General features: G+C 41.7%; 1 protein-coding gene across 1 annotated transcript in view; it reads right to left on the bottom strand.

Moving 5' to 3' along the window:
- trpn1 (transient receptor potential cation channel, subfamily N, member 1) overlaps positions 1 to 23,419 on the bottom strand; it is a 174,669-nt gene that overhangs the window by 14,413 nt on the left and 136,837 nt on the right. The window contains exons 20-27 of the mRNA XM_078398420.1: positions 21,247 to 21,345; positions 18,158 to 18,364; positions 16,111 to 16,212; positions 14,842 to 14,940; positions 12,481 to 12,627; positions 9,374 to 9,481; positions 5,448 to 5,645; positions 1,201 to 1,407 (exon numbers count right to left, since the gene is read on the bottom strand). Coding sequence (XP_078254546.1) covers positions 1,201 to 1,407; positions 5,448 to 5,645; positions 9,374 to 9,481; positions 12,481 to 12,627; positions 14,842 to 14,940; positions 16,111 to 16,212; positions 18,158 to 18,364; positions 21,247 to 21,345 — 1,167 coding nt within the window. The remainder of the gene's footprint in view (positions 1 to 1,200; positions 1,408 to 5,447; positions 5,646 to 9,373; positions 9,482 to 12,480; positions 12,628 to 14,841; positions 14,941 to 16,110; positions 16,213 to 18,157; positions 18,365 to 21,246; positions 21,346 to 23,419) is intronic.

Raw genomic sequence — 23,419 nt, forward strand, 5'->3', positions numbered from 1 at the left:
TCTATGTCTTTTATTGTTTTATAAAGCTGCTTTTGCTAGTCTTTCATCCAGATCAAAATGACACACTTCATATTTGTTCCCTCATGTTGTTTTTAAGTTCATTTTCTGATTCTCTTTGTATTCATAAGCATAGTAAATGTTATTATACAGTACTTTAATATGTTTAATTAAAGTTAAACATTAAACTTTTGCCTACTCACTCAATCTATATCTTATTACAGTAATTTATTCTCTTAATAAAAAACACACACACATATGCGTTTCTTCATGAATATACAGAATATGCCTAAGAATACAAAGAATACAAGAATACAATAAAACAGAAAATGAACTTAAAGGCAAGATGAGGGAACAAATATGAAGTGTGTTGTTTTGTTCTGGATGAAAGAATAGCAACAGCGATTTATAAAACTATAAAAGACAGAAGTAGTCAAGATGGAAATGTCAAAGACTATAACTAGGATACAGTATTAAGGTGAGCGGGTTAAAGTAAAAAACAAAGATAGGCACAAAAAGCTGGAGTAACTTAGCGGGACAGGCAGCATCTCTGGAGAGAAGAGATGGGTGACGTTTCGGGTCGAAGCCGAGACCCGAAAAGTCACCCATTCCTTCTCTCCAGAGATGTTGCCTGTCCCGCTGAGTTACTCCAGCTTTTAGTGTCTATCTTTGATTTAAACCAGCATCCCCAATTCCTTCCCACACAAAGTTTAAACAAGATGTGTGGGACATGTTTTTACACAGAGAGTGGTGGGTGCACTACCAGGGATGATTAGTGGAGGCAGATACAACAGTAGCATTTTAGAGGTTTTTAGATAGGTTCATGGATATGCAGGAAATGGAGGGATTTAGATCACACGCAGGCAAAGGAGATTTGTGTAATAGCATCATGCTCAGCTCAGACACTGTGGGCCGAAGGGCTTGTTCCTGTGTTGTCCTGTTTTATGTTCTATGTTTAATAGCTAGATTTAAAAAGGATTTGGATAAATTGTCAAAGGGGTAAAATTTATAGAGCTTTTGGGAAAGAGTCCAGCTGATAGGCTTTTCAATAGACCTAGCAAAGCTATGATAAGCTAAGGGCCAGACCATTATGCTTTGATTCCATGAAATATTTATTCTCCGGGAAGTGATAAGAAGCATTAGATCCTGGTGGTGTTGGTTCCACACCAGCATTGTTTAACATTTTGAACTTCCACTCCTTACCTTGCGGTCCTCCGTCAGTTTCAGGGTTATGTTATTCGTGCGGATTAAGAAGCTCACCACCTCTTGGTGGCGGTCGGCTGCTGCGTACTGAATGGGAGCCTTTCCTTCCTTGCATTCCAACTTGGGAGAAGCTCCGCTTTCCACCAGGAACTGTACTGTATCCAGGTAACCAGACTTTGCAGCAAAATGCAATGGAGTCCAACCATTCTAACGAGAAAAAAACAAAAAGCCTGTTCAATCCACTTCTCTGTGACCACTTTCCCCACAGTTTTGCACTAGTTCTCGCTCTGTACACAACATATGCTTCTTTGACTGTTAGAAGACTTGTACCTTGCCTACATTTCCCACTCTTGACTACTTGGATTGGTTTGATCATTACTGGCATAATCCTCTCTCTTAGTGTGAAAATGCCGGTAGACTATTTGCTCTTTACTGAAGCCTGGGACCTGGTTTGGATCAGAATTACAGTAGGGAACCAATGTCCTGCAAAAACATGTAGGAATATTTACGCACTGTGTTGCTGCATTTTGGTTAAAAATAAATGTATGCATTTATTTTGTTTACTCCTGCATCACCAAAATCGTGGCCAAGAAATTAATCAGCACAAGGTACTGTGCAGTTGAAAATTTATTTAATCCTAAATTGATCAATTTTGTGTGCATTTATGGCTATCTTGGGGCCTATCGGAAAACTTGACTCATGATTTTCTAGAGAAATATTTGTTTGCCTTGGTGTCTTTTTTTCAATGCAAAACCTCCCCTAAACAATGTCAACACTCAGAATACATCTGCAGTCTGATTTTCAACTTTACTGGTTTGAAAAACAAATTGTATATTACTCACATAACAACCAGTTTAGACTAATCCTTTTTCCCCCGAAATCATGTTACTTAAAAGAGCAATTATTAAATTGCATTCTTCGTCTTAACTGCGATCTTTGACTCCTGCACCCTCAAGTGCTTGGAAATATTTTTAATGACATAGGAGGAGATTGTTCAGCCAATTGCTGGCTTTCGGCCAAATAATCACATTTCCCCCTCATATTTTCCTTGCAGTCCCACAACTTGTTCTCTCTCAATTACCCAATACCTCTCCTTTGGTTCATTTGTACCTTGCACACACTAAGTAGAAAGTTATCCAGTTAAGCCAGTTAATAGCAGGACTTTTGGGATGTGGGGCAAACCAAAGACCTGGAAGAAATCATTGGGTTACAGGTAGAACGTGCAGACTCCATGCAGCTGAGACTAAGAGCAAACCTTGGCTTATGGTCTGCTAGACAACAGCACTAACTACTGCATCATTGTGTCACCCATAAATGTCAAAGACATGATCACTCTCAGCTTTCTAAACTCAGGATCGCTCCAGATTTCTGCTGCTCATCTGCCACACCTTCAAGTTTGCTGGTCATTGCTACCTGACAGATATTACACAAATTTCATCGTTAAGCAGAGAACACTTCATTGACTCTCCTTCAGTCCACAAGAATAGGCAGAATGGGCATCACAGGTTTCTGGAAACCTCCTGCCAGCCACACTTGGTTGAGGTCCTGGATAGTCCTCATGATCCCCCAGCTCCACTTTGTGCAAGGATCATGCACTAACTATTCTTCAGCTTGTCTAGCCCCTGGATGGACTCTTGCACCCACTTGCAGCATCCAACTGTTCAGAAAATGCTGGAGTAACTCAGCAGGTCAGGCAGCATCTCGGGAGAGAAGGAATGGGTGACTTTTCGGGTCGAGACCCTTCTTCAGACTGATGTCAGGGGGGCGGGACAAAGGAAGGATATAGGTGGAGACAGGAAGATAGAGGGAGATCTGGGAAGGAGGCGGGGAAGAGAGGGACAGAGGAACTATCTAAAGTTGGAGAAGTCGATGTTCATACCACTGGGCTGCAAGCTGCCCAGGCGAAATATGAGGTGCTGTTCCTCCAATTTCCGGTGGGCCTCGCTATGGCACTGGAGGAGGCCCATGACAGAAAGGTCAGACTGGGAATGGGAGGGGAAGTTGAAGTGCTTGGCCACCGGGAGATCAGTTAGGTCAATGCGGACCGAGCGCAGGTGTTGAGCGAAGCGATCGCCGAGCCTGCGCTTGGTTTCGCCGATGTAAATAAGTTGATAGTTGACACACAAATACCTTCGATTTGTACCAGCATCTGCAGTTATTTTCTTATCCAACTGTTCAGTATCATCACTCCCCAATAGCTTGAAGAGTGTTTCATTGTGATGTGTCCATTTAAGAGCCAGCTTTAAAGATTATACGTGGTGGGGCTGCATGAACTTGCTGCATGTTGTTAGAGAACACTCCACTTTCGGGGCGGAACGGTGGCACAGCGGTAGAGTTGCTGTCTTACAACGCTTATAGCATCGGGGACCTAGGTTCGATCCCGACTACGGGTGCTGGCTCCACGGAGTTTGTAAGTTCTCCCCGTGACCGTGTGGATTTTCTCTGAGATCTTCGGTTTCCTCCCACAGTCCAAAGATGTACAGGTTTGTAGGTTAATTGACGGTGTAAATGTAAAATTGTCCTTAAAGTGAGTAGGATAAGGTTAATGTGTGGGAATCGCTGGTCGGTGCGGACTCGGTGGCCTGAAGGGCCTGTTTTCGCACTGTATCTCTAAACTAAACTAAACTAAAACTAAACTGCACTGAAAGCAACATTGTCTACTTTAGTTATACAAGGCCCGAAAATGCTATTCTGTCACCCTCACAATTGTTTTGCCCATTTAATGCTTCGACTGATTTTGAGTCAAGTAGCTGCAAAAATATTATTCTAGTTATAATCTGGTGATGAAAATCAAAATTACTCTTGAGTGCTTTGGTTAAATCGTTTACTCTTCGTGAATTCTGCCACCAGTAATCACACCACTTAATTTGAAAAATAATATCATACAATTGATTCAATTTATTTTGCCACTGGACTTCACCTCAGTTCATGTATCCTGCTTTTTATCCTCTGCTGTTTTCCAATATCAATAGTCAATAGTCGTTTATTTGTTACATACACATAAATGTGTAGTAAAATGAAACATTACCCGCAGTTGAACAATAAGACCAATAAGATTAATCAATAAAAATGCAATAACACATACAATCACAACTAACACCAAACAAAAAAAACCATCCATCACAGTGAGTCTCCTCCAGTCCCTCCTCACTGTGATGGAAGGCCAGAATGTCTTTTTCTCTTCCCTGCCGTCTTGTCCCGCGGTCAGGCTGTTGGAGTTGCCACGTCGGGGCGGTTGGGGCTCCCGATATTGAAGCCCCCGCTGGGCGATGAAAAAAAATCCCGCGGCCTATTTCAGGCCGCGCCGGATGGTGAAAGGTCCGTGGCGGGCCGACCCAAGCCCCGCGATTCGGGGCGGGCGGACACGTTGCCTCTGCCGCTGCCGGAGCTCCCGATGTCGGCCCCCATCCAGGGGCCTGCGGGCTTCCGACGTCCACGCGGCCCGTGCCGGAGCCTCCGGAGACGAGTCGCAGCCGTTCCCGCAGCATTCGCAGGCAGCCAGCGCCGCAGGTGGTGAGTCCGGACCGCGGGCTCTGCGAACCAGAGCCCCAGGTGGTCCCAGGTGCATGGCCGGTGGTAGGCCGCAACGGGAACGGAGACACGATACAGAACAAAGGTCGCGTCTCCGTTCTGGAGAGAGAATGTTACAGTTACAGTTCCCGTTCCCTCCCACCCCCCCCAAAACATAACATACAACACTACATCATATTAACACTACAATTGAGACAAAAACAACAAAAAACACAAAAGACAGACGGACTGCAGGCAAGCCGCAGCTGCGACGGCAGCGCTAGACATCTGGCATGAATTCATATTGTTGCACTCAAGAAAATTGTCATAGGCAGCATTTAATTGCCACTTTCCTTAATGCTAACTAAAGACAATGACAATCAATAGCTGGAGATAGACACAAAAAGCTGGAATAACTCAGTGGTTCAGGCAGCATCTCTGGAGAGAAGGAATGGGTGACATTTCGGGTCGAGACCCTTGGAGTTTTGGCTTTGAAAGAACTGCAGAGGCTGGTTAATACACAAAAGGACACAAAGTGCTGGAGTAACTCAGCAGGTCAGGCAGCATCTCTGGCAAACATGGATAGGTGACGGTTCGGGTCGAGGCCCTTCCTCAGACCCTTCTTCTCAAGAGGGTCTCGACCTGAAATGTCACATCCACATTCTCCAGAGATGCTGCTGAGTTACTGCAGTACTTTGCGCCCTTCCATGCAGCAGGTCTTGTCCCCTCTCACGCACCTTATCAATGACATTGATCTCAGCTCCTTGACCGAGGAGAGCCCGTGCCATCTCGATGTGCCCATTGGCAGCTGCCAGGTGAAGGCAGGTGCGCCCATGGTTATCCTTCAAGTGCAGCTGGGAGGTGGATTTACTCAGAAGGAGCCCAACGACTGCAGTGTGGCCGTTCTGAGCAGCGAGGTGAAGAGGGGTAGCTCCCTGGAACAAGAGTCAACATCAGGTCATTCACACAGGCCTAAGACCACTTCATCACCATGTCACAAAATACTGAAAATGTAATTCCTGGTAGCTTGTTATTCTTGGAATGCTCACTTACATAGAGTTACGCAGAGTTACTTACGCAGAGTTGTTTATAGGGTGCATCTCTCCCGTATGCTTTGAGACTTCATAAACCAAAATACTTGAAGCATATTCAAAATTACATTTTAAATAAATATAGAAGTTGCAACATTTCCTGTGGAACATGAGAAGTGTTTACTCTGTGCTTTTGTGCACATCCAACTAATCCTATGAGAGGTGGGTATGTTGCAATGAATGGGTGGCTGGGACTGTATTTACTTATTGACATGAAGGGCAGTAAAATTTACAGAAAGGTATTAGATATTTATCAGTGATACAAACATTTTGCTACAGTAATATGGCGCGTTGTGCAAAGGGTAATTCCTTCAGAAAATCAGAGACGTTAGCGACGGCAGATGCTGGAACCATGAGCAAAAAGTCAAGTGCTGAGGAACTCAGCCAGTATCGGTATAAATGGACAGATAATGTTTTGGATCGGGACCTTTCTTCAGGCCCTGTTTTTTTCCCCCTTTAGAAAATTTTGGCTTTGCAGACACAAAATTTCACAGGTTTCTCAACTAAATTAAGACTTTTTAGTTGAGATTCCCTCTGTTGGGAATTTTGTTGGAAGGAGTTTTTTTTAGATAAATAATATACTTTCTCGTTACTATACACTGAAGAATGTCATTCCTCGGGGTACAGCTTGTTTTTTTAAAAATGATAGAGAGATATTTTTTTAACACAGGGTAGCAGAACAAATATATGCAGGAGAAGGGAAATGTTGAAAGGTTAGGAAGAAATTAAAATAAAAAAACTGCTGGGAATGCTTAAAGTCATGGAGAAATACAGGGTTATCATTTCAGATCAATGGCTCTTCAGGAGACTCTGATGATAAGTTAAATACCCCAAACATTAACAATCGTTTCCCTTGTCACGGCTGCTGAGTAATATGTGGAGCACGCGCACTTTTTGTTTTTGCTTCAGATCTTTAGCATTTGCGGTACTTCATTTTTGGGGTGAATTAAGGTGAGAGGAGGCTTGTGTGAAGTATAAATCCGTGGAACCAAATTACCTGTCTCTTTGCTGTAAAATGCTATGTAAATTCCCATTTTATTTTCACTAAAGGTGTCACAGAGTTCAGTGCATTTTTCTGATTATTGTCAATCGTGTACATCCGGTACACATCATTATAATGAAGATAGACGCAAAATGCTGGAGTAACTCAGCGGGACAGGCAGCATCCCTGGGGAGAAGGAATGGGTGACGTTTTGGGTCGAGACCCTTCTTCAGACTGAGTTACTCCAGCATTTTGTATCTATCTTTGCTTTAAACCAGCATCTGCAGGTCCTTCCTACACACATCATTACAATTAATCACAAATTCATTCTTTTGAGTATTGAATGCCTTCTGAAACTATCATTTTTGTTAATGGTCAAGAATTATTTTTCTTTCTGGAAAATTCAAACCAGTCAATATCTGTTGATATTTCCAAAAAAAGAAGTGGCGACAGGGTATATCGAGAGTTGTTTTCAATGCCTCTTCATTCATTGTAAGTGGGGAAATGAGTCATGGTTTTCTGCTATGTTCCCACAATCATTATCTGACGTCATTTGTTATGTGCATTTGTTAAATGGCTATCACATCCTGTACTAAACAATCTCTTAGCAATCCTGAAGAATGGAAGAGTCACTCTCAGTTATTTAAGGCTTTATCTACTTTGACCAAACAAATAGCAAACTTCTAGGTAACGTCAACCACATGACAGTTGCTGAGTCAACAGAAATATATCAAACCGTGGGTTTCCGGAGGTTGTGTGGAGCTCAGCACACTGATCCCTGCAACAATCACTGGAAAAACAACTATTCCAGGCTTACTGAAAGTTAACTGTTATACTCAAACGAGACCTTCAATCTGTATAAATGACAACTCACAGTCACCTTTAGAGCCATCCAAGAGCCAGAAGGAACACAGTAATTAGGACTTTCTGGCCAAGTTGACTTCAGAGACGGAATAGTTCAAGGAGCTGTGACGTTCCAAGCATGTAATTTGAAGGATGGTAACACTTTCTATTTCCACTGAGCACCTGAACCTTCGATCAGGCACACTCTCAACACTTCCATTGTCTTAATCAACCTGCCATTCTGTTTAACTGACTCTTTTTAAAGAGGCAATCAAGAAGATTGCATAGGGCAGGGAGGGAGATGTTGTATACGTGCACAACTAGGCTTTTGACAAGGTCCCACATTGTTGGCATGGTGGCGCAGTGGTAGAGTTGCTGCCTTACAACGCCAGGGACCCAGGTTCGATCCAGACTATGGGTGCTGTCTGTGCGGAGTTCGTATGTTCTTCCCATGACCTGCGTGGGTTTTCTCCGAGATCTTCGATTTCCTCCAACATTCCAAAGATGTACAGGTTTGTAGATTAATTGGCTTGGTATAAATGTAAAATTGGCCCTGGTGTGTGTAGGATAGTGTTAGTGTGTGAGGATTGCTGGGTGGTGCAGACTCGGTGGGCCGAAGTACCTGTTTCCGCGCTGTATTTCTAAACTAAACTAAACACGTGGTAGACTAGTAGAGAAAGTAATATTGGATGGGATCCCGGGACAGCTAGCCAGTTAGCTACAGAAGTGACTTGCTAGAAGGAGCAGAGGGTAATAGTGGTGAATAGTTTTCCAGATTGGAGGCCTTTAATCAGTGGTGTGTCATGGATCGGCTCTGGGTCTCCGAAGGGGCTTAACGATTTGGATAAGAGCATAGGTAGCATGAATAGTAAGTTTGTGGATGACAACAACATTTGTAGGTATAAACAGAAGTGAATAAGGTTATCGAAGGTTACAATGAGATCTAGATCAACTAGGATCATGGGCAAAGGAATGACAGGTGTAATTTACCTCAAACAAGTGCAAAGGGATGCAGTTTGAAGTTAAACCACCACAGGACACACACAGTAATTGACAGAGCCCTCCAAGGTATTGTAGAACAGAGAGACCCAAGAGTACAGGTATATACTTCCCCTGAAGTGGCGATGCAGGCAGACAAAGTGGTGAAAGATGATGCACGGCAAACCTGCCTTCAGAGGCCAGGGCACTGAGTACAAGACTTGGCACGTCACATTACAGCTGCATAGGATATTAGTGTGACTGCACCTGGAATATTGTGTGCAGCTCTGATTTCCACACTATAGGGAGGATGTAATTCATAAGTTCATAAGTCACAGGAGCAGAAGTGGGCCAATCGGCCCATTGAGTATACTCCACCACTCAATCACAGCTGATCTATCTTTCCCATTTTCCTGCCTTCTCCCCATAACCCTTGACATTCTCACTAATCAAGAAACTGTTCATCTACGCCTTGGACTAGAGAGGTTGCAGAAAAGATTCACGAGAATGTGGCTGGGACTGGAGGGTCATTCTTTCTTCTCCCTGCTCATGAACAGCAGAAGGTGCAAAGCATGTAAGTGCGGCAGCAGACTCAGGGACAGCTTCCTCCCCTCTGTTATCAGGATTCGGCCCAGTGACATGCATCTTACACAATCTCCATGAGCTTGAAAAAGGTCTGAATCATTAATGTCACCACAGTGATAAAGGGAGTGCCCTGTAATGCAGTAACAAGCACAACTTCATGCATTTAGAGATGGTGACCACTTACCTGCAGGCTGGTCTGAGTATCCACCTGAACCCCAGGGTAGTTAAGCAGAAGACGGACCAGGTTTTCATGGCCAGACTGTGCTGCCAGGTGTAATGGGGTGTACCCTGACTGAAGCAGAGGGAGTAAAAGCATTAAATCCAGATTATTCTGGATATGACATTCCACTGCAGTCACTACTAAATAATTACTTTTTTGTTTTACACATTCTTGAAAGAGGATAGCCCATATTATTTTTAAGATTGGGGCATTATCCTTATTTTTCAAGTTTTAACGAGAAAATTTAACTATTCTTTTGATTCTCATAGCTTATCAGGCAACTGAACAATTCTATCAACAAATAGAGAGCGGTCCTAAGCAACTATCTGCCTAATTGGAGACCCTCGACCTATCTTTAATCAGATGTTGCTGGACTTTATCTAATGCACTAAATGTTATTCCCATTATCATGTATCTGTACACTGTGGATGGTTCGATTACAATCATGTATAGTCTTTCCGCTGACTGGTTAACACACAACAAAAGCTTTTCGCTATACCTCGGTACACGTGACAATAAACTAAGCTCGCTCACTCACTCACTCACTCACTCACTCGCGCACGCACGCACTCACTCACTCACTCACTCACTCGCGCACGCACGCACTCACTCACTCACTCACTCACTCACTCACAATTGTTTTGGTCCATTCTGAGATAATCTCCTGTCATTGTGTAAAGAATTTGAGAGAATCAAGGGCCAGAGCATGTGTACTTCACCCTTCTGAGTTAAAGTCAGCCAAAGCCCAACTCCCTTCTGAGGTTTATATCCTCTATGCTTCAAGCAAGTTATTACAGTTGTCCCACTGCAGAAACAGTTTACGAGAAAATCTCACAATGATTCTCTCTTCATAGATGCTGCCCTCTTTATATTTCAGGTTTCCATTATCTGCAGCCTACAATACATCTGTTTTTTTTGTTAGTCAGCTCCAATTAAGGAAAAAAATATTCAAAATCTAGAACAAAAATGCAGAGATTAATTTAGCTCTATCTCTTTGAATCCAGGTCTTAAAAAAAATCCTAAACATGCCCTCATCATACTGTTTTTACTCCCACTGCTTTCCTGCCCTCATTACAAGTTTGCCGCAAAGTAAATACTCTGATCCTCAAGTGCTAGAATTGCAGATCCTCAATTCAAAGTAAAACATTTAAAAACATCCATGGCAACAAAAATAATTCTTCCTGTTAAAAATTAGTTCTGATGGACGTGGTCAAATTTTACGTGGGTTTTCACAAACAGTTAATAGAACCATGTGGAGCCATTAAATAAACTATGGCTAAAGAAAACAGACTCAGACTTTGCAGCAAGTGTAACAATTACTGAGTCAAACCATTATTAATGAACCAATTTCCAAGGCTAAGAATGAGAAATCACAGTATTGCGAATGGTTTACTGGTGTCTTCTTGAAACACCAACTCAACTGAATTTACCCCTGATTTTCATTTAGTAGCTGCTTTTGCACATTAATTAGTCATGAAAGCTGATGCGGAGTCAACTCTAGTGATTAATAGCATGAGTACACTTTTAATAGTCTAATGGTTGTGAATCGACTTCTCTTAATCACAACATAAATAATTACAAATACATATACATATTGTGAATTACTTTTGGATACTTACAAGTGGAACACACACTTTTAAAATTGTTCTTCTCCTTTGGCCCCCTTTTTCATAATATAACCTAAATAAGTGGCGGCACGGTGGCGCAGTGGTAGAGTTGCTGCCTTACTGCGCTTGCAGCGCTAGAGACCCGGGTTTGATCCTGACTACGGGTGCTGTCTGTGCGGAGTTTGTATGTTCTCCCCGTGATCACCTGGGTTTTCTCCGAGATCTTCGGTTTCCTCCCACACTCCAAAGACGCACAGGTTTGTAGGTTAATTGGCTTGGTTAAAGTGTAAATTGTCCCTAGTGTGTGTAGGATCGTGTTAATGTGTCGGCGCGGACTTAGTGGGCTGAAGGGCCTGTTTCTGCGCTGTATTTCTAAACTAAACTATTTGTCTCTACTGAAAGATGCTGAACATCTGTATAGAAGTTATAATTGTCTGTGTTCTGGTTCTGAATTTTGTTAGTAAACTACAAAGCACTGATCTTAATGCATAATGAGTTGTGTACTCCTGACAATTTATCAGTAAATCTTTCTCTTAATTGGATTTATCTTTCCTCTCTGTCCTGAATTAACACTGAATTCATTATAAACCATCTTCCTCTTTGTCTTCTTATTGGTCCAGAAAATTAATTGCTGGTCCTGCTGTATATTTTTCATTTGCCGTTTCCAATAACTGTGTTGGCAAATGCATTCAATACCTAAATGCCCCATGACAAGCCAAACCTACATTGGCCAACTGTAAAGTTTGATTAAATAATTAAAGGGTTTATGAGTTTGACTAGTTCCTTTTATGGATGAAAATAGTTTGGAATTTGACTTTTCTTATCATGTGAGATCTTAGATTTGACATGCTCATGCTGTACACTTCATACCATTGTGCCTCACAATTAGGTCTCACTGAAACATTTGCAGCCAATTTAGGACACATGCATACATATTACCAGGATCAAAACTGATTTATTGCACCAAAGATTGTATTGTTCATTTCACGTGTGCCCCTTAACATGTGTTAAGAGATTAACTTTAGAGACACAGTGTGGAGAGAGGTCATTTTGCCCACGCTGACCAGTGATCACTGTACACTAACACTATCCTGCATGCTAGGGACAATTTACAATTTTGACCAAAACTAATTAACCCACAAACCTATATGTCTTTGGAGTGTGGGAGGAAACCGGAGCACACGGAGGAAACCCACATGGTCACAGGTAGTACATACAGACTCCATACAGACAGCACCCATAGACAGGATCAAACGGTGAAACGCAGGTCTCTGGCGTTGAAAGACAGCAACTCTACCGCGGCGCCATGTGCCGCCTTTAGAGGACTTAACTGTCCCTTAGCGGACTCAGAGCACTAGGTTGTCCTACGATTGAGCATGATAAGTGAAGGCTAGGTCATTGTGGCTTAATTTGTTGTTCATAATCAGCTAACCCATATGATGTAAGGGTCACAACTATTATTACCTCGCTTGGTTGCTCTTTCGCTGGAAGTCCATCGCTCGAGGTCTTTGGGATCTCGCTGCGTATAGTTGCCGACATCTTGGTGAGAATCTCCCTCACAAAGTCCATCTGGCCAAAGTGTGCAGCCACGTGAAGGGCTGTGAATCCAGTCTCCAGGGAAGAAAAGGACGTTGAGTTAGATTAAGTGTATTTTTGTTTCAGGCGAGTGCAGGCTCATCAGTGATTTTAATCTGGGAAAGTAACTTGGAGTAAAAATACATCTTAACAGCAACTACATGATGGTTTGTGAGCAATACACAAATAATCGATTAAAAAAAAAATCAATTCTGGATGTTTGTATTCAAAGCAAGGCATGGGGAGGGGGTAGTGGTGATTTATTGATTATTTTGAGTTATATAGGTTTGTCTACTCTCGATGAAAACATGTGTTGCTATACAATCTCATAAGCATAAGAAATAGAAGCAGGAATCGCCTTACAACACCTCAAGCCTGCTATTATGTAGTAAGATCATGGCTGATCTGATCTTGGCTTCCACTCCATTTTCTTGCCTGTTCCCTATAACTGTTAATTCTGTACAATCCCCAAAAATATCTATATCAGCCTTGCCTATATTTAAAGAATCAGCCTTTTGTATGTTTTTGCACTTGTATTCTGTTTAAAATTTGAATTTTTAAGTTTGAAGTTTGAAGCTTATTGAAATTTATTGAGGTTTATTACAATATTTTTGTATGCACTGTTGTATGTTCTTATAAACCTTTAAAAAAAAATTGTTTGTTTCAATATCAATAAAGGAAATTCTTGGCATTTTGACGGAAAATTGATGGATGAAGTTATTGTATTTCAGAGTAGTTTCTCATGGCATCACTTTCAAATAGTAATGATGCAGAATGATTGGAAACCCTACCATACACCCCGTTTTATAGGGAAACTGGGTGAAATGTGAATTGTCTTCAGTTATCTTCAGGGTCGCAGCTTGTCGTAGCTTGTCGCGGGTGGACGTAGGTTGACTTTGGTTGTCGTAGGTTGTTGCCTCTGTGGTCGTAGGTTGTCGTAGATGTCGTCGTAGGTTGTCGTAGTAGGTTGTCGTAGGTGCGATCGTAGGTGGACGTCCTACTCACGGTGATTGGGTCACCGGTTGTTGGTAGCTTGCCGTAGTTTGACATTGACTAGGTGGTAGGTTGTTGTAGCTTGTCGTAGACATTGTCATGGGGGGTCCAGTCGCCGTTTTTTCGGCGACCTGCTACGATTATGGCAGTCGCCTAAAAAATCGCCTAAATGGAACAGGCCCTTAAGGCTATTACCACAAAGCTTCCAAATTATATATTTTTCATGATAAAGCGCTAAATCCCATAATGACCTGAAAGAAGATTACCTCACATGTGAATGGACAAGGTGGGATGGCTTGAAGGAACAGCTAACCTATTCCTATTCAGTTTTCTTATACTTACACTGCCTTCCTCTTTATTTTTTCCTAGAAATATACCTTATTCACATTATATACGGCAAATACAATCAGGACATGCCATTATCTTCAATTCAAAATGTCATCTTACAATATGTCAATGTTACTAATGTTTCATCCTTAAACATTCAATGAGTGAAACATTTAAGAGGCTTTTATATGAGGCCCAGCCCATCGGTATCCAGTGGAGGTGGCATCGTAGAGTGGGGTCTTTTGCCTATTTTTTGTCCAAAACTATATTTTATCCATAATGTATACAGTAAAGTAATTTGGACATGTCTCTCTCTACATACATTTCACCTCTACTTCCAGCCCAGCACTGTCGGAGAGCTTAGAAGGCTTGTCACAAGATATTTCTAAATAACACACCAACCAGTGAAACGTGTTTTTTGGTCTGAAGAAGGGTCTCGACCCAAAACATCACCCATTCCTTCCCTCCAGTGATGCCGCCTGTCCCACTGAGTTACTCCAGCTTTTTGTGTCTATCTTCGGTTTAAACCAGCAACTGCAGTTCCTTCTTACACAAACGTCTTTTTTTGTGCTGATTTTGAATACGGCTGTTGCTAAGCAATAATAGCCCTTTTAGCATTACGTATTGGGTTTGGGGGTTTGGGATTATTTTTACTCTGATCTGCTTAAAGAATGCATCTATATTCTAGATGTAGATTATTCTATGGCATTGTATCTATTTTGTTATTATAAGGACGAGATTGACAAGAGGAACACGGACAGGTGGGACTAGTGTAGATGGGGCATCTTAGTTGGCTTGGGTAAGTTGGGCCAAGGGCCTGTTTCCATGTTATATGACTCTATTATCTTTAAAATTGTAACAAAAGTGTTCACAAGGTTCTTGTCAATTTACCTAAATGAGATTATGAAATTAATATTGTCAGTGACTAACCTTTGTACTGGTTATTTTAAAGGATATAGCACCTTTCAGAGCTTCAAGGACATTAATGTGTCCATTTTTGGCAGCCAAATGAACTGCATTCATTCCCTCCTGGAAAATGTAAAGAAAATCAATGAAAATGGTTATATTCAGGGGAAACATAACCAATAATCATAGCAAGCAAACAGAAAGCTTGAGTCTGAAGAAGGGTCTCGACCTGAAACGTCACCCATTCCTTCTCTCCCGAGATGCTGCCTGACCTGCTGAGTTACTCCAGCATTTTGTGAATAAATCGATTTGTACCAGCATCTGCAGTTATTTTCTTATACTACTGACCCTGTCTATTGTCTTGCACTGGTTTTTGATAGTAGCTTGTGTTTCAGTGCTAATTTTCAATTATTCTGAGTCAAGGAAGATGCTATTTGAACAAGGGTTACCAGTAGAGGTGTGGCAGAGCTTCTGCATTGAGCAGAATGAAAAAATCCATAAAGCTCAGGGGTTATGTTTTAAACTAAACGCTGGCTCATGGCCATTATCAATGATATCTGGGAGCAAATGTAATGTATTTTTCACACTCCAGGGTTGGAGAGTCTGAAGCTAGAGGGCATAGGTTTAAGGTGAGAGGGGAAAGATTTAAAAGAGACAATATTTTCACACAGATGGTGGTGCATACATGGAATAAACTGCGAGAGGAAGTGGGAGAGACAGGAACAATTATGACGGTTAAAAGACATTATTTGACCAACACATGAATAGGAAAAGTTTGGAAGGATATGAGCCAGACACAGACATGTGAGACTAGTTCAGTTAAGCAACTTGGTCAGCATAAAAGAATTGGGCCATAATGCCTATTTACGTGCTATGTAGCTCTATGACTTAATTGTAACTATATTGCATTAAGAACCAAATCTTCTCACAGCTACCCGATCATCTGCTTTGCAAACATAAGGGCGGAACAGCAATAGAGTTGCTGCTTTACAGCTCCAAAGGCTTGGGTTCGATCCTGACTACAGATGCTGTCTTTATGGAGCTTGTATGTTCTCCCCCTGACCTGGGTGGGTTTTCTCCGGGTGCTTCGGTTTACCTCCCACACTCCAAAGACGTACAAGTTTGTAGGTTAATTGGCTTGGTATAATTGAAAATTGTCCCTAATGTATGTAGGTTAGTGTTGGTATGCAGGGATTGCTGGTCGACGCGGACTCGGTGGGCCGTAGAGCTTATTTCTGCGCTGTTTCTCTAAACTAAACTAAGCTTAAGGATCTTTATTAGTCCAAAACTTACTGTGTTCTCATCAGTGGCAGAAGCACCAGCTTCCAACAACACTTTAACAACCTCAGCATGACCTCCAGCAGCCGCAAGGTGGATTGGACTGGAGTCTTTATTCTGAAAAAAAGAGATCACAATCATCAAAACAGGAAAGGCTATTGTACACACACATTACTACAGGTCTATTTTCCCACCATTTAGAGTCTTTTTTTTCATAAATAGTATTGTTCTATTCTGGCAAATGAGAAATATATATATTTTTTAACCAGCATCTGAATCAAGTGTTTGCCTTTGAGTAAAAGCAAGGGTATGGGTTGAAATAGTGGGAGAGTCCAGGACCAGTGAGCACAGCCTCAGAATGAAAGGATGTACCTTTAGAAAGGAGATGAGGAGGAATTTCTTTAGTCAGAGAGTGGTGAATTCATTGCCACAGACGACTGTGGAGGACAAGTGATTGGGTATTTTGAAAGTGGAGATTGAAGGTTATTGATTAGTAAGGGTGTCAAAGGTTATGGGGAGAAGGCAGGAGAATGGGTTTGAGAGGGTAGATAGATCAACCATGATTGAATGGCGGAACAGAGTCAATGGGCTGAATGGCCTAATTCTGCTCCTATGGCGTATGAACTTATGAACATGAATTTTACGCTGTCAGGTGAAACCTTGCCATGAAGAAAGAACACCGGCAACTAAAGTTTACAATGCAACTTTCAAAATTAAATATCCCCAATAACTTTAAAGCCAAAAACCTGAAATGAGTTGGCGGAAAGGAGAGGAGGTGACCAGATGCTTTCAAGTGGTATATGCCAGCTGTTTTCTGATTTCTGTTTTAATGGGGAATTTTAATTTTCATTGGGATTTACGATCTCTTCTGCTTGGTCTATTCTGCTCCTGTTGAGGATCAAAACTTGAACTATGTTGCTCCTGGTATGGACAACAGGCAGACAAAGATATCCCAGCTATACACTGAAGATGCATCGAGAGTGGAGAAGAGGAGGGGATAGGAGAGGGCAGAAGAGTTAAAATGCATTGGGTTAAAATGTGGAAATGTTTAACTGAGGAAGGATGATGCTGTAAGGTCACTATGGGTGGTATTGAAACAATAAAAGAACAAGGTTTATCAAGAAGAAATGTGAATGGGAATAATAGAATTGACCAAATTTATTGAACTCAGCAATGAGTCAAGATGTCTGTAATGTGTGATATTGAAAGACGAGGCATTATTCCTCAAACTTATGTTCAGCTTCATTGGAGAACCGACAGTGGACTGAGCGAGAATATGAAGGAGAATTAAAAGTTATAGGTGCCTGAAAGTTTGGGGGTCACATTCATGGAATGAACAAAGAGGTTGTGTCACATTCCTCTCCATTTGGTCTCCCAGAGACCAGACAATGAATGACAATATTCTGGCGAAGCGTTGTTGGCCTGAAATGTGGACTCAGTTTTTCTTTCCACAGCTGCTGCCTGACCTGATGAGCATTTCCACCATTTTCTGTTTTTATTTCAGGCTTTCCAACTCTGCATTTTTTGAAATTTTTAACAAATTAATTCATTTTATTATTAAAAGTAAATCAGTGTTAAGCTCAAATGTGTTTTTCAGGTGATTGAAGTTACAGACATTCCCCGATTTACACAATTGGTGACTTATGTAAACATAGACGTACATGTAAATAATTCTGTCAGTTTGTAATTTCCACAGCACTCTAGGATCACTCAAGTTTACATCAGAAAGAAGCCGGCAATGGCGGCTGTGCTTCCCTGGAAGGCCTCATGCCGCAGAAAATGTCCCGGAGACAGCTGCTGAAATGGTTAGTACTTTCAATGACATACATAGAGTGCTGAAGTAACTCAGGCAGCATCACTGGAGAGCATGGATAGGTGACGTTTAGGGTCGAGAAACTTCTTCAGTGAGTTATTTTGGGCAGGGCATGTGGATGGTGATTTCGACATACGTAAAATCTGATAAAACGTAACCCTTACGTAAGTCGGGGGTACCTGTATAATAAAATGACGTTACTTTTTATCTTGTACAATCAATAGTTTATATTTGTTCCCCATGTCCCACCTTATTCCGAGCAGTGGTAACTCCAGCTTTGTTGAACTTCAGCAGTTCCTTTATCACGGCAACACTCCCCTTTGAGGCGGCAATGTGCGCACAAGTGGACCCCTCCACGTTCGCCGACATCACCAGTTCAGGCTTTTGCTTGAGGAAGAGTTTTACGACCTCTGAATGATTATTCTCTGCAGCCAGGTGGAGGGGCGTTTGTCCTTGCTGAAGAAACAGCAAAGAAGGATGATTAGAGAATGGCAACATGACCAGTGTGGTTAGCAGGCTGGAGGTCTCTTGGCATCATGAGATCTGGAGCAGCAACAGCTGCTGGTATTTTGGCATTCATTGGCAGAAAATTAAAAATCACTTTCCCAGCAACCATGGGAATGCTCAGAGAAATTAAAAAGTTATGCATGGCATAATGCAGAGAACGATTAAAATGTAGAATGTACTATTGTGAAGTGCAGCAAGGATTGACAGCAATGCTGCACTTACATGGAAGCCCGATTTAAACATAGAAACATAGAAAATAGGTGCAGGAGGCCATTCGGCCCTTCGAGCCAGCACCGCCATTCATTGTGATCATGGCTGATCATCCACAATCAGTAACCTGTGCCTGCCTTCTCCCCATCTTCCACTGGCCCCTAGAGCTCTATTTAACTCTCTTTTAAATTCATCCAGTGAATTGGCCTCCACTGCCTTCTGTGGCAGATAATTCCACAAATTCACAACTCTCTGAGTGAAAAAGTTTCTTCTCACCTCAGTTTTAAATGGCTTCCCCTTTATTCTAAGACTGTGGCCCCTGGTTCTGGACTCCCCCAACATTGGGAACATTTTTCCTGCACTGGTTTGTCCAGTCCTTTTATAATTTTATACATCTCTAATTGGAAACCTGCAGTTTTTGTACAATAACCTGTGATAAATAGAATATGCTGACAGAATTTGTGAAATTAAGTTACAGGCAGATAGTTTGTACAGAGCATATGCAAATAGCATGAAACAAATGGCCTGGTTCTCTATTTGAAATTCTGTGCATGTAAACAGACTGGAAAAAGAAACAATCTCAATCTCTCGTGAGATTTTGTTCTTTATTTCCTGTGCCATTAGGATTTAAAAGTGAAGAAGTAACATTACAGACTTCATTTACTTTTGGAAATTACATCAGATAAATGGGGATTCATTTTAGAGGATTTTCGGGAAATATACTGGAGTTTCAAATGCTAAATTATGAAAAAAGGTCGAATAATCCTCATTTATATTTTCATAAGTTTAGGAACCTTTGTTATGTTTCAGGTTTTTAGTTTCTGCATTTTGATTTTTTCTTGATAAGGTCAGGACTGATCAAATTGAGAGAATGATCACAAGAATTTAACACGAAGGCTGTATTTGAAGTATTGTGTTAAGTTTTGGTCACCCGGCTGTAGGAAGAATGTTGTTGTTAGAAAGAGTGCAGAGATGATTTACAAGGATGTTGCCAGGACTTGAGGGCCTGAGCTCTAGGGCGAGGTTGGGCAGGCTAGGACTTTATTCCTTGGAACTAGGGGGGGATGAGGGGTGATCTTGTGAAACATAGAATCATAGAAAATAGGTGCACGAGGAGGCCATTTGGCCCTTCGAGCCAGCACTGCCATTCATTGTGATCATTGCTGATCATCTCCAATCAGTAACCTGTGCCTGCCTTCTCCCCATATCCCTTGATTCCACTAGCCCCTAGAGCTCCATCTATCTCTCTTTTAAATTCATCCAGTGAATTAGCCTCCATTCTCCCCATCCTCCACTAGTCCATAGAGCACTATTTAACTCTCTTTTAAATTCATCCAGTGAATTCATATAGTGCATAGAGCACTATTTAACTCTCTTTTAAATTCATCAAATTCATCAGGCCTTCTGTGGCAGAGAATTCCACAAATTCACAACTCTCTGAGTGAAAAAGTTTCTTCTCACCTCAGTTTTAAATGGCCTCCCCTTTATTCTTAGACTGTGGCCCCTGGTTCTGGACTCCCCCATTAGGAACATTTTTCCTGCATCTGCTTGTCTAATCCTTTTATAATTTCATACATCTCTATAAGATCCCCTCTCATTCTTCTAAACTCCAGTGAATGCAAGCCCAGTCTTTCCAATCATTCCTCATATGACAGTCCCTCCATCCCAGGGATTAACCTCGTGAACCTACACTGCACTGCCTCAATAGCAAGGACGTCCTTCCTCAAATTAGGAGACCAAAACTGCACACAATACTCCAGATGTGGTCTCAGCAGAGCCCTATACAACTGCAGAAGGACTTATTTGCTTGTTCTCAAATCCTCTCGTTATGAAGGCCAACATGCCATTAGCTTTCTTCATTGCCTGCGGTACCTGCACGCTTACTTTCAGTGACTGGTGTAGAAGGATGTATGACACCACAAGGGGAATAGATAGGGTGAATGCAAATAATTTTTACCCAGTTTAGGGGAATCAAGACCAGGGTTTAAGGTGCGAGGGAAAGTATTTAATAGGAATCTGAGGGACAACTTTTTCACACAGAGGGAGGAGGGTATATGGAATGAGCTGCCAGAGGAGATAGTTGAGGCAGGCACTATTACAACATTTAAAAGACTTTTGGACAGGTATGTAGATAGGAAAAGTTTAGAGGGATGTGAGCCAAATGTGGACAGGTGGGACTAGCTTAGATGGGGCATGTTGGTCAGCATGACCATGTTGGGCTGAAGGGCCTGTTTCTGTGCTATAGGACCCAATCTTTTTATTACTCTATTGCTGTTTGTGCTGACCTTATCTGGGTGCATGTATAACTTCATGTATGTTTAATGACATTTGGCAGATACAAACTCTGTCCTTCATCACACATAAGCCTTTTACATTATCTCCTTATCTAGTTTCCTATACCCATGTATTGTTTTGATTCATTACTAAGATAATGCTCCATTGCCTTTATCCAAGAGACTGATAAAGAGCAAAATCTCTATTTTACTATCTTAAAGATGTGAACACACAAAAGTTCTTGCTTTATAGTTCGGACCGACTTATTATACTCTGGGAGGTTCTTTGGACTCAGGCCTCAGGTTCACCAGGCAATCTTTTTATGAAATGTCTTCCAGTCAACTTACAATATCTGTGGCATTCACATCCGCCTTCATCTTGAGTAAACTGTTGCAGACATCAAGTTGCCCATTTGCTGCTGCCAAGTGTAGAGGTGTCCGTTTGGACTAGATGCATTTAAAAAGAGAATTACATTAATATCTGAAACTGCAAGTGCAGATTATTGCTTTCACTTCCACCCATAAATGTAAAAACATTCCAATTTATTTTTCTAATGTTGACCTTTCCCATTATGTAGAGATGGGCCTGAAGCCCCCATGGAGTAGCTGGATCTATGCTTGGAGCACCAACGATGGCAAAGATGAGATCAACTGCCTCCTGCGAGAAGCAGCTGTTTTCCCTGAATATATTTTCTGAATATATTTCATGCAACTTCAACAATTGGAGACTTTTTCCAGTTTCATGAGCAATATATATATTTTTCTTATGGCAGAGAGGGGAGCCGACTTTCTCATCCTCTCCCGACAGAGGCAATTTTACAGAAGCCAATGAATCTACAAACCTGCACATGTCTTTAGGATGTGGGAAGAAAATGGAGCACCCAGAGGAAACCAACACGTTCACATGAAGAACGTGCAAACTCCGCACAGAGAGCGGCCAAGGTCAGGATTGAGGTCTGGCAAAGTGAGTCAGCAGCTTTACCTGTTGCGCCACTGTGCTGCCAGTAAATGGATAGTAAGACAAGAGGTGGAGCTATTAAGGAGCCAAAAAGTAAATCTACTCTTGGAGGTAAAGGGCTTGGTTATTGTATTGAATGTACATTTCACAGTGATTTTCGCCAAGGAAGAAGATGCTGCCAGAGATTCAGCGAAGGAAAATGAAATTGAGATACTGGTCAGGCTAAAAATTTATAAAGAAGTGACTGGAAGGTGAGCCATAATCAAGGTGAATAAATCAACCAGTCCAGGTAGTCTGTGCGCGAGGTTGCTGAGGGAAGTAAGCTTGGACATTGTGATAGTATTGACCATATTCTTTTACATGTCTAGTGTTTCAGGCTTGCATCTTGAAACTGGAGGATCACAAACATTATAAATAGGTTAGAAAATAGGATGCAATGATAAAGCCAGCAAATTTAGACATGTCAGTTTAGCTTTGGTAGGCGGGAAACTCCAAGTGCAAGAAAGTCGCGATGAACCTTTACATAAGGTTCGTTCAACCATCAATGTAGTATTATGCCCAGCTCTCCTCAATATGGGGAGGATCTCAAATATCAGGAACTCATGGACTGTCCAAGTAGTGACAGTGACAATATCATGAGTTGCAAATCGTCACAACTTGGGAAACGTCGCCATTCCTTCATCATTACTGCATCTACCTCCTTGGAACTCCTGACCCAACAAGTCTATGGGGTAGACACAAAATATCTGAAGGGTCTCGACCCAAAACATTGGCCATTCCTTCTCTCCAGAAATGCTGCCTAACCCGTTGAGTTACTCCAGCATTTTGTGTCTATCTTCAGTGTAAACCAGCATATGCAGTTCCTTCCTACACAAGTCTATGGGGTACCTTTATCAATAAGGCAGTTCACCAGTAACCTCTCAAAGAAAATTAGGCTTGATTTGGGCAATAAATATTGGCCTTATATAGAAAATAGGTGCAGGAGTAGGCCATTCGGCCCTTTGAGCCGGCACCGCCATTCAATATGATCATGACTGATCATCCACAATCAGTACCCCGTTCCTGCTTTCTCCCCATATCCCTTGATTCTATTAGCCCGAAGAGCTCTCTCTTGAATACATTCAGTGAATTGGCCTCCACTGCCTTCTTTGGCAGATAATTTCACAGATTCACAACTCTGGGTGAAAAAGTTTTTCCTCATCTCAGTTCTAAATGGCCTACTCCTTATTCTTAAACTGTGATCCCTGGTTCTGGACTCCCCCAACATCGGGAACATTTTTCCTGCATCTACCCTGTCCAATTCCTTAAGAATTTTATATGCTAGTGATATGCAGATCCTGAAAAGAATTATGATCTGATGCATTCAGATAGCATTTGAATTTATGAATTGATGTTTATCTCAAACTTTGGTAATTTTAAAGCTGCTTTTTAAAGAAAGGTTATATTACAAAGTATCATATTGTATTTAAAAATTACATAGCTGTGGTATTACAACGTTGAACAGCCGTGGCATTCTTTCATAGATTGTCAAGCCATGGAAGAGATAGATATAATGGGTGAATC

The sequence above is a fragment of the Rhinoraja longicauda genome, chromosome 4, assembly GCF_053455715.1.
Source record: "Rhinoraja longicauda isolate Sanriku21f chromosome 4, sRhiLon1.1, whole genome shotgun sequence".
Classification (NCBI taxonomy): Eukaryota; Metazoa; Chordata; class Chondrichthyes; order Rajiformes; family Arhynchobatidae; genus Rhinoraja; species Rhinoraja longicauda.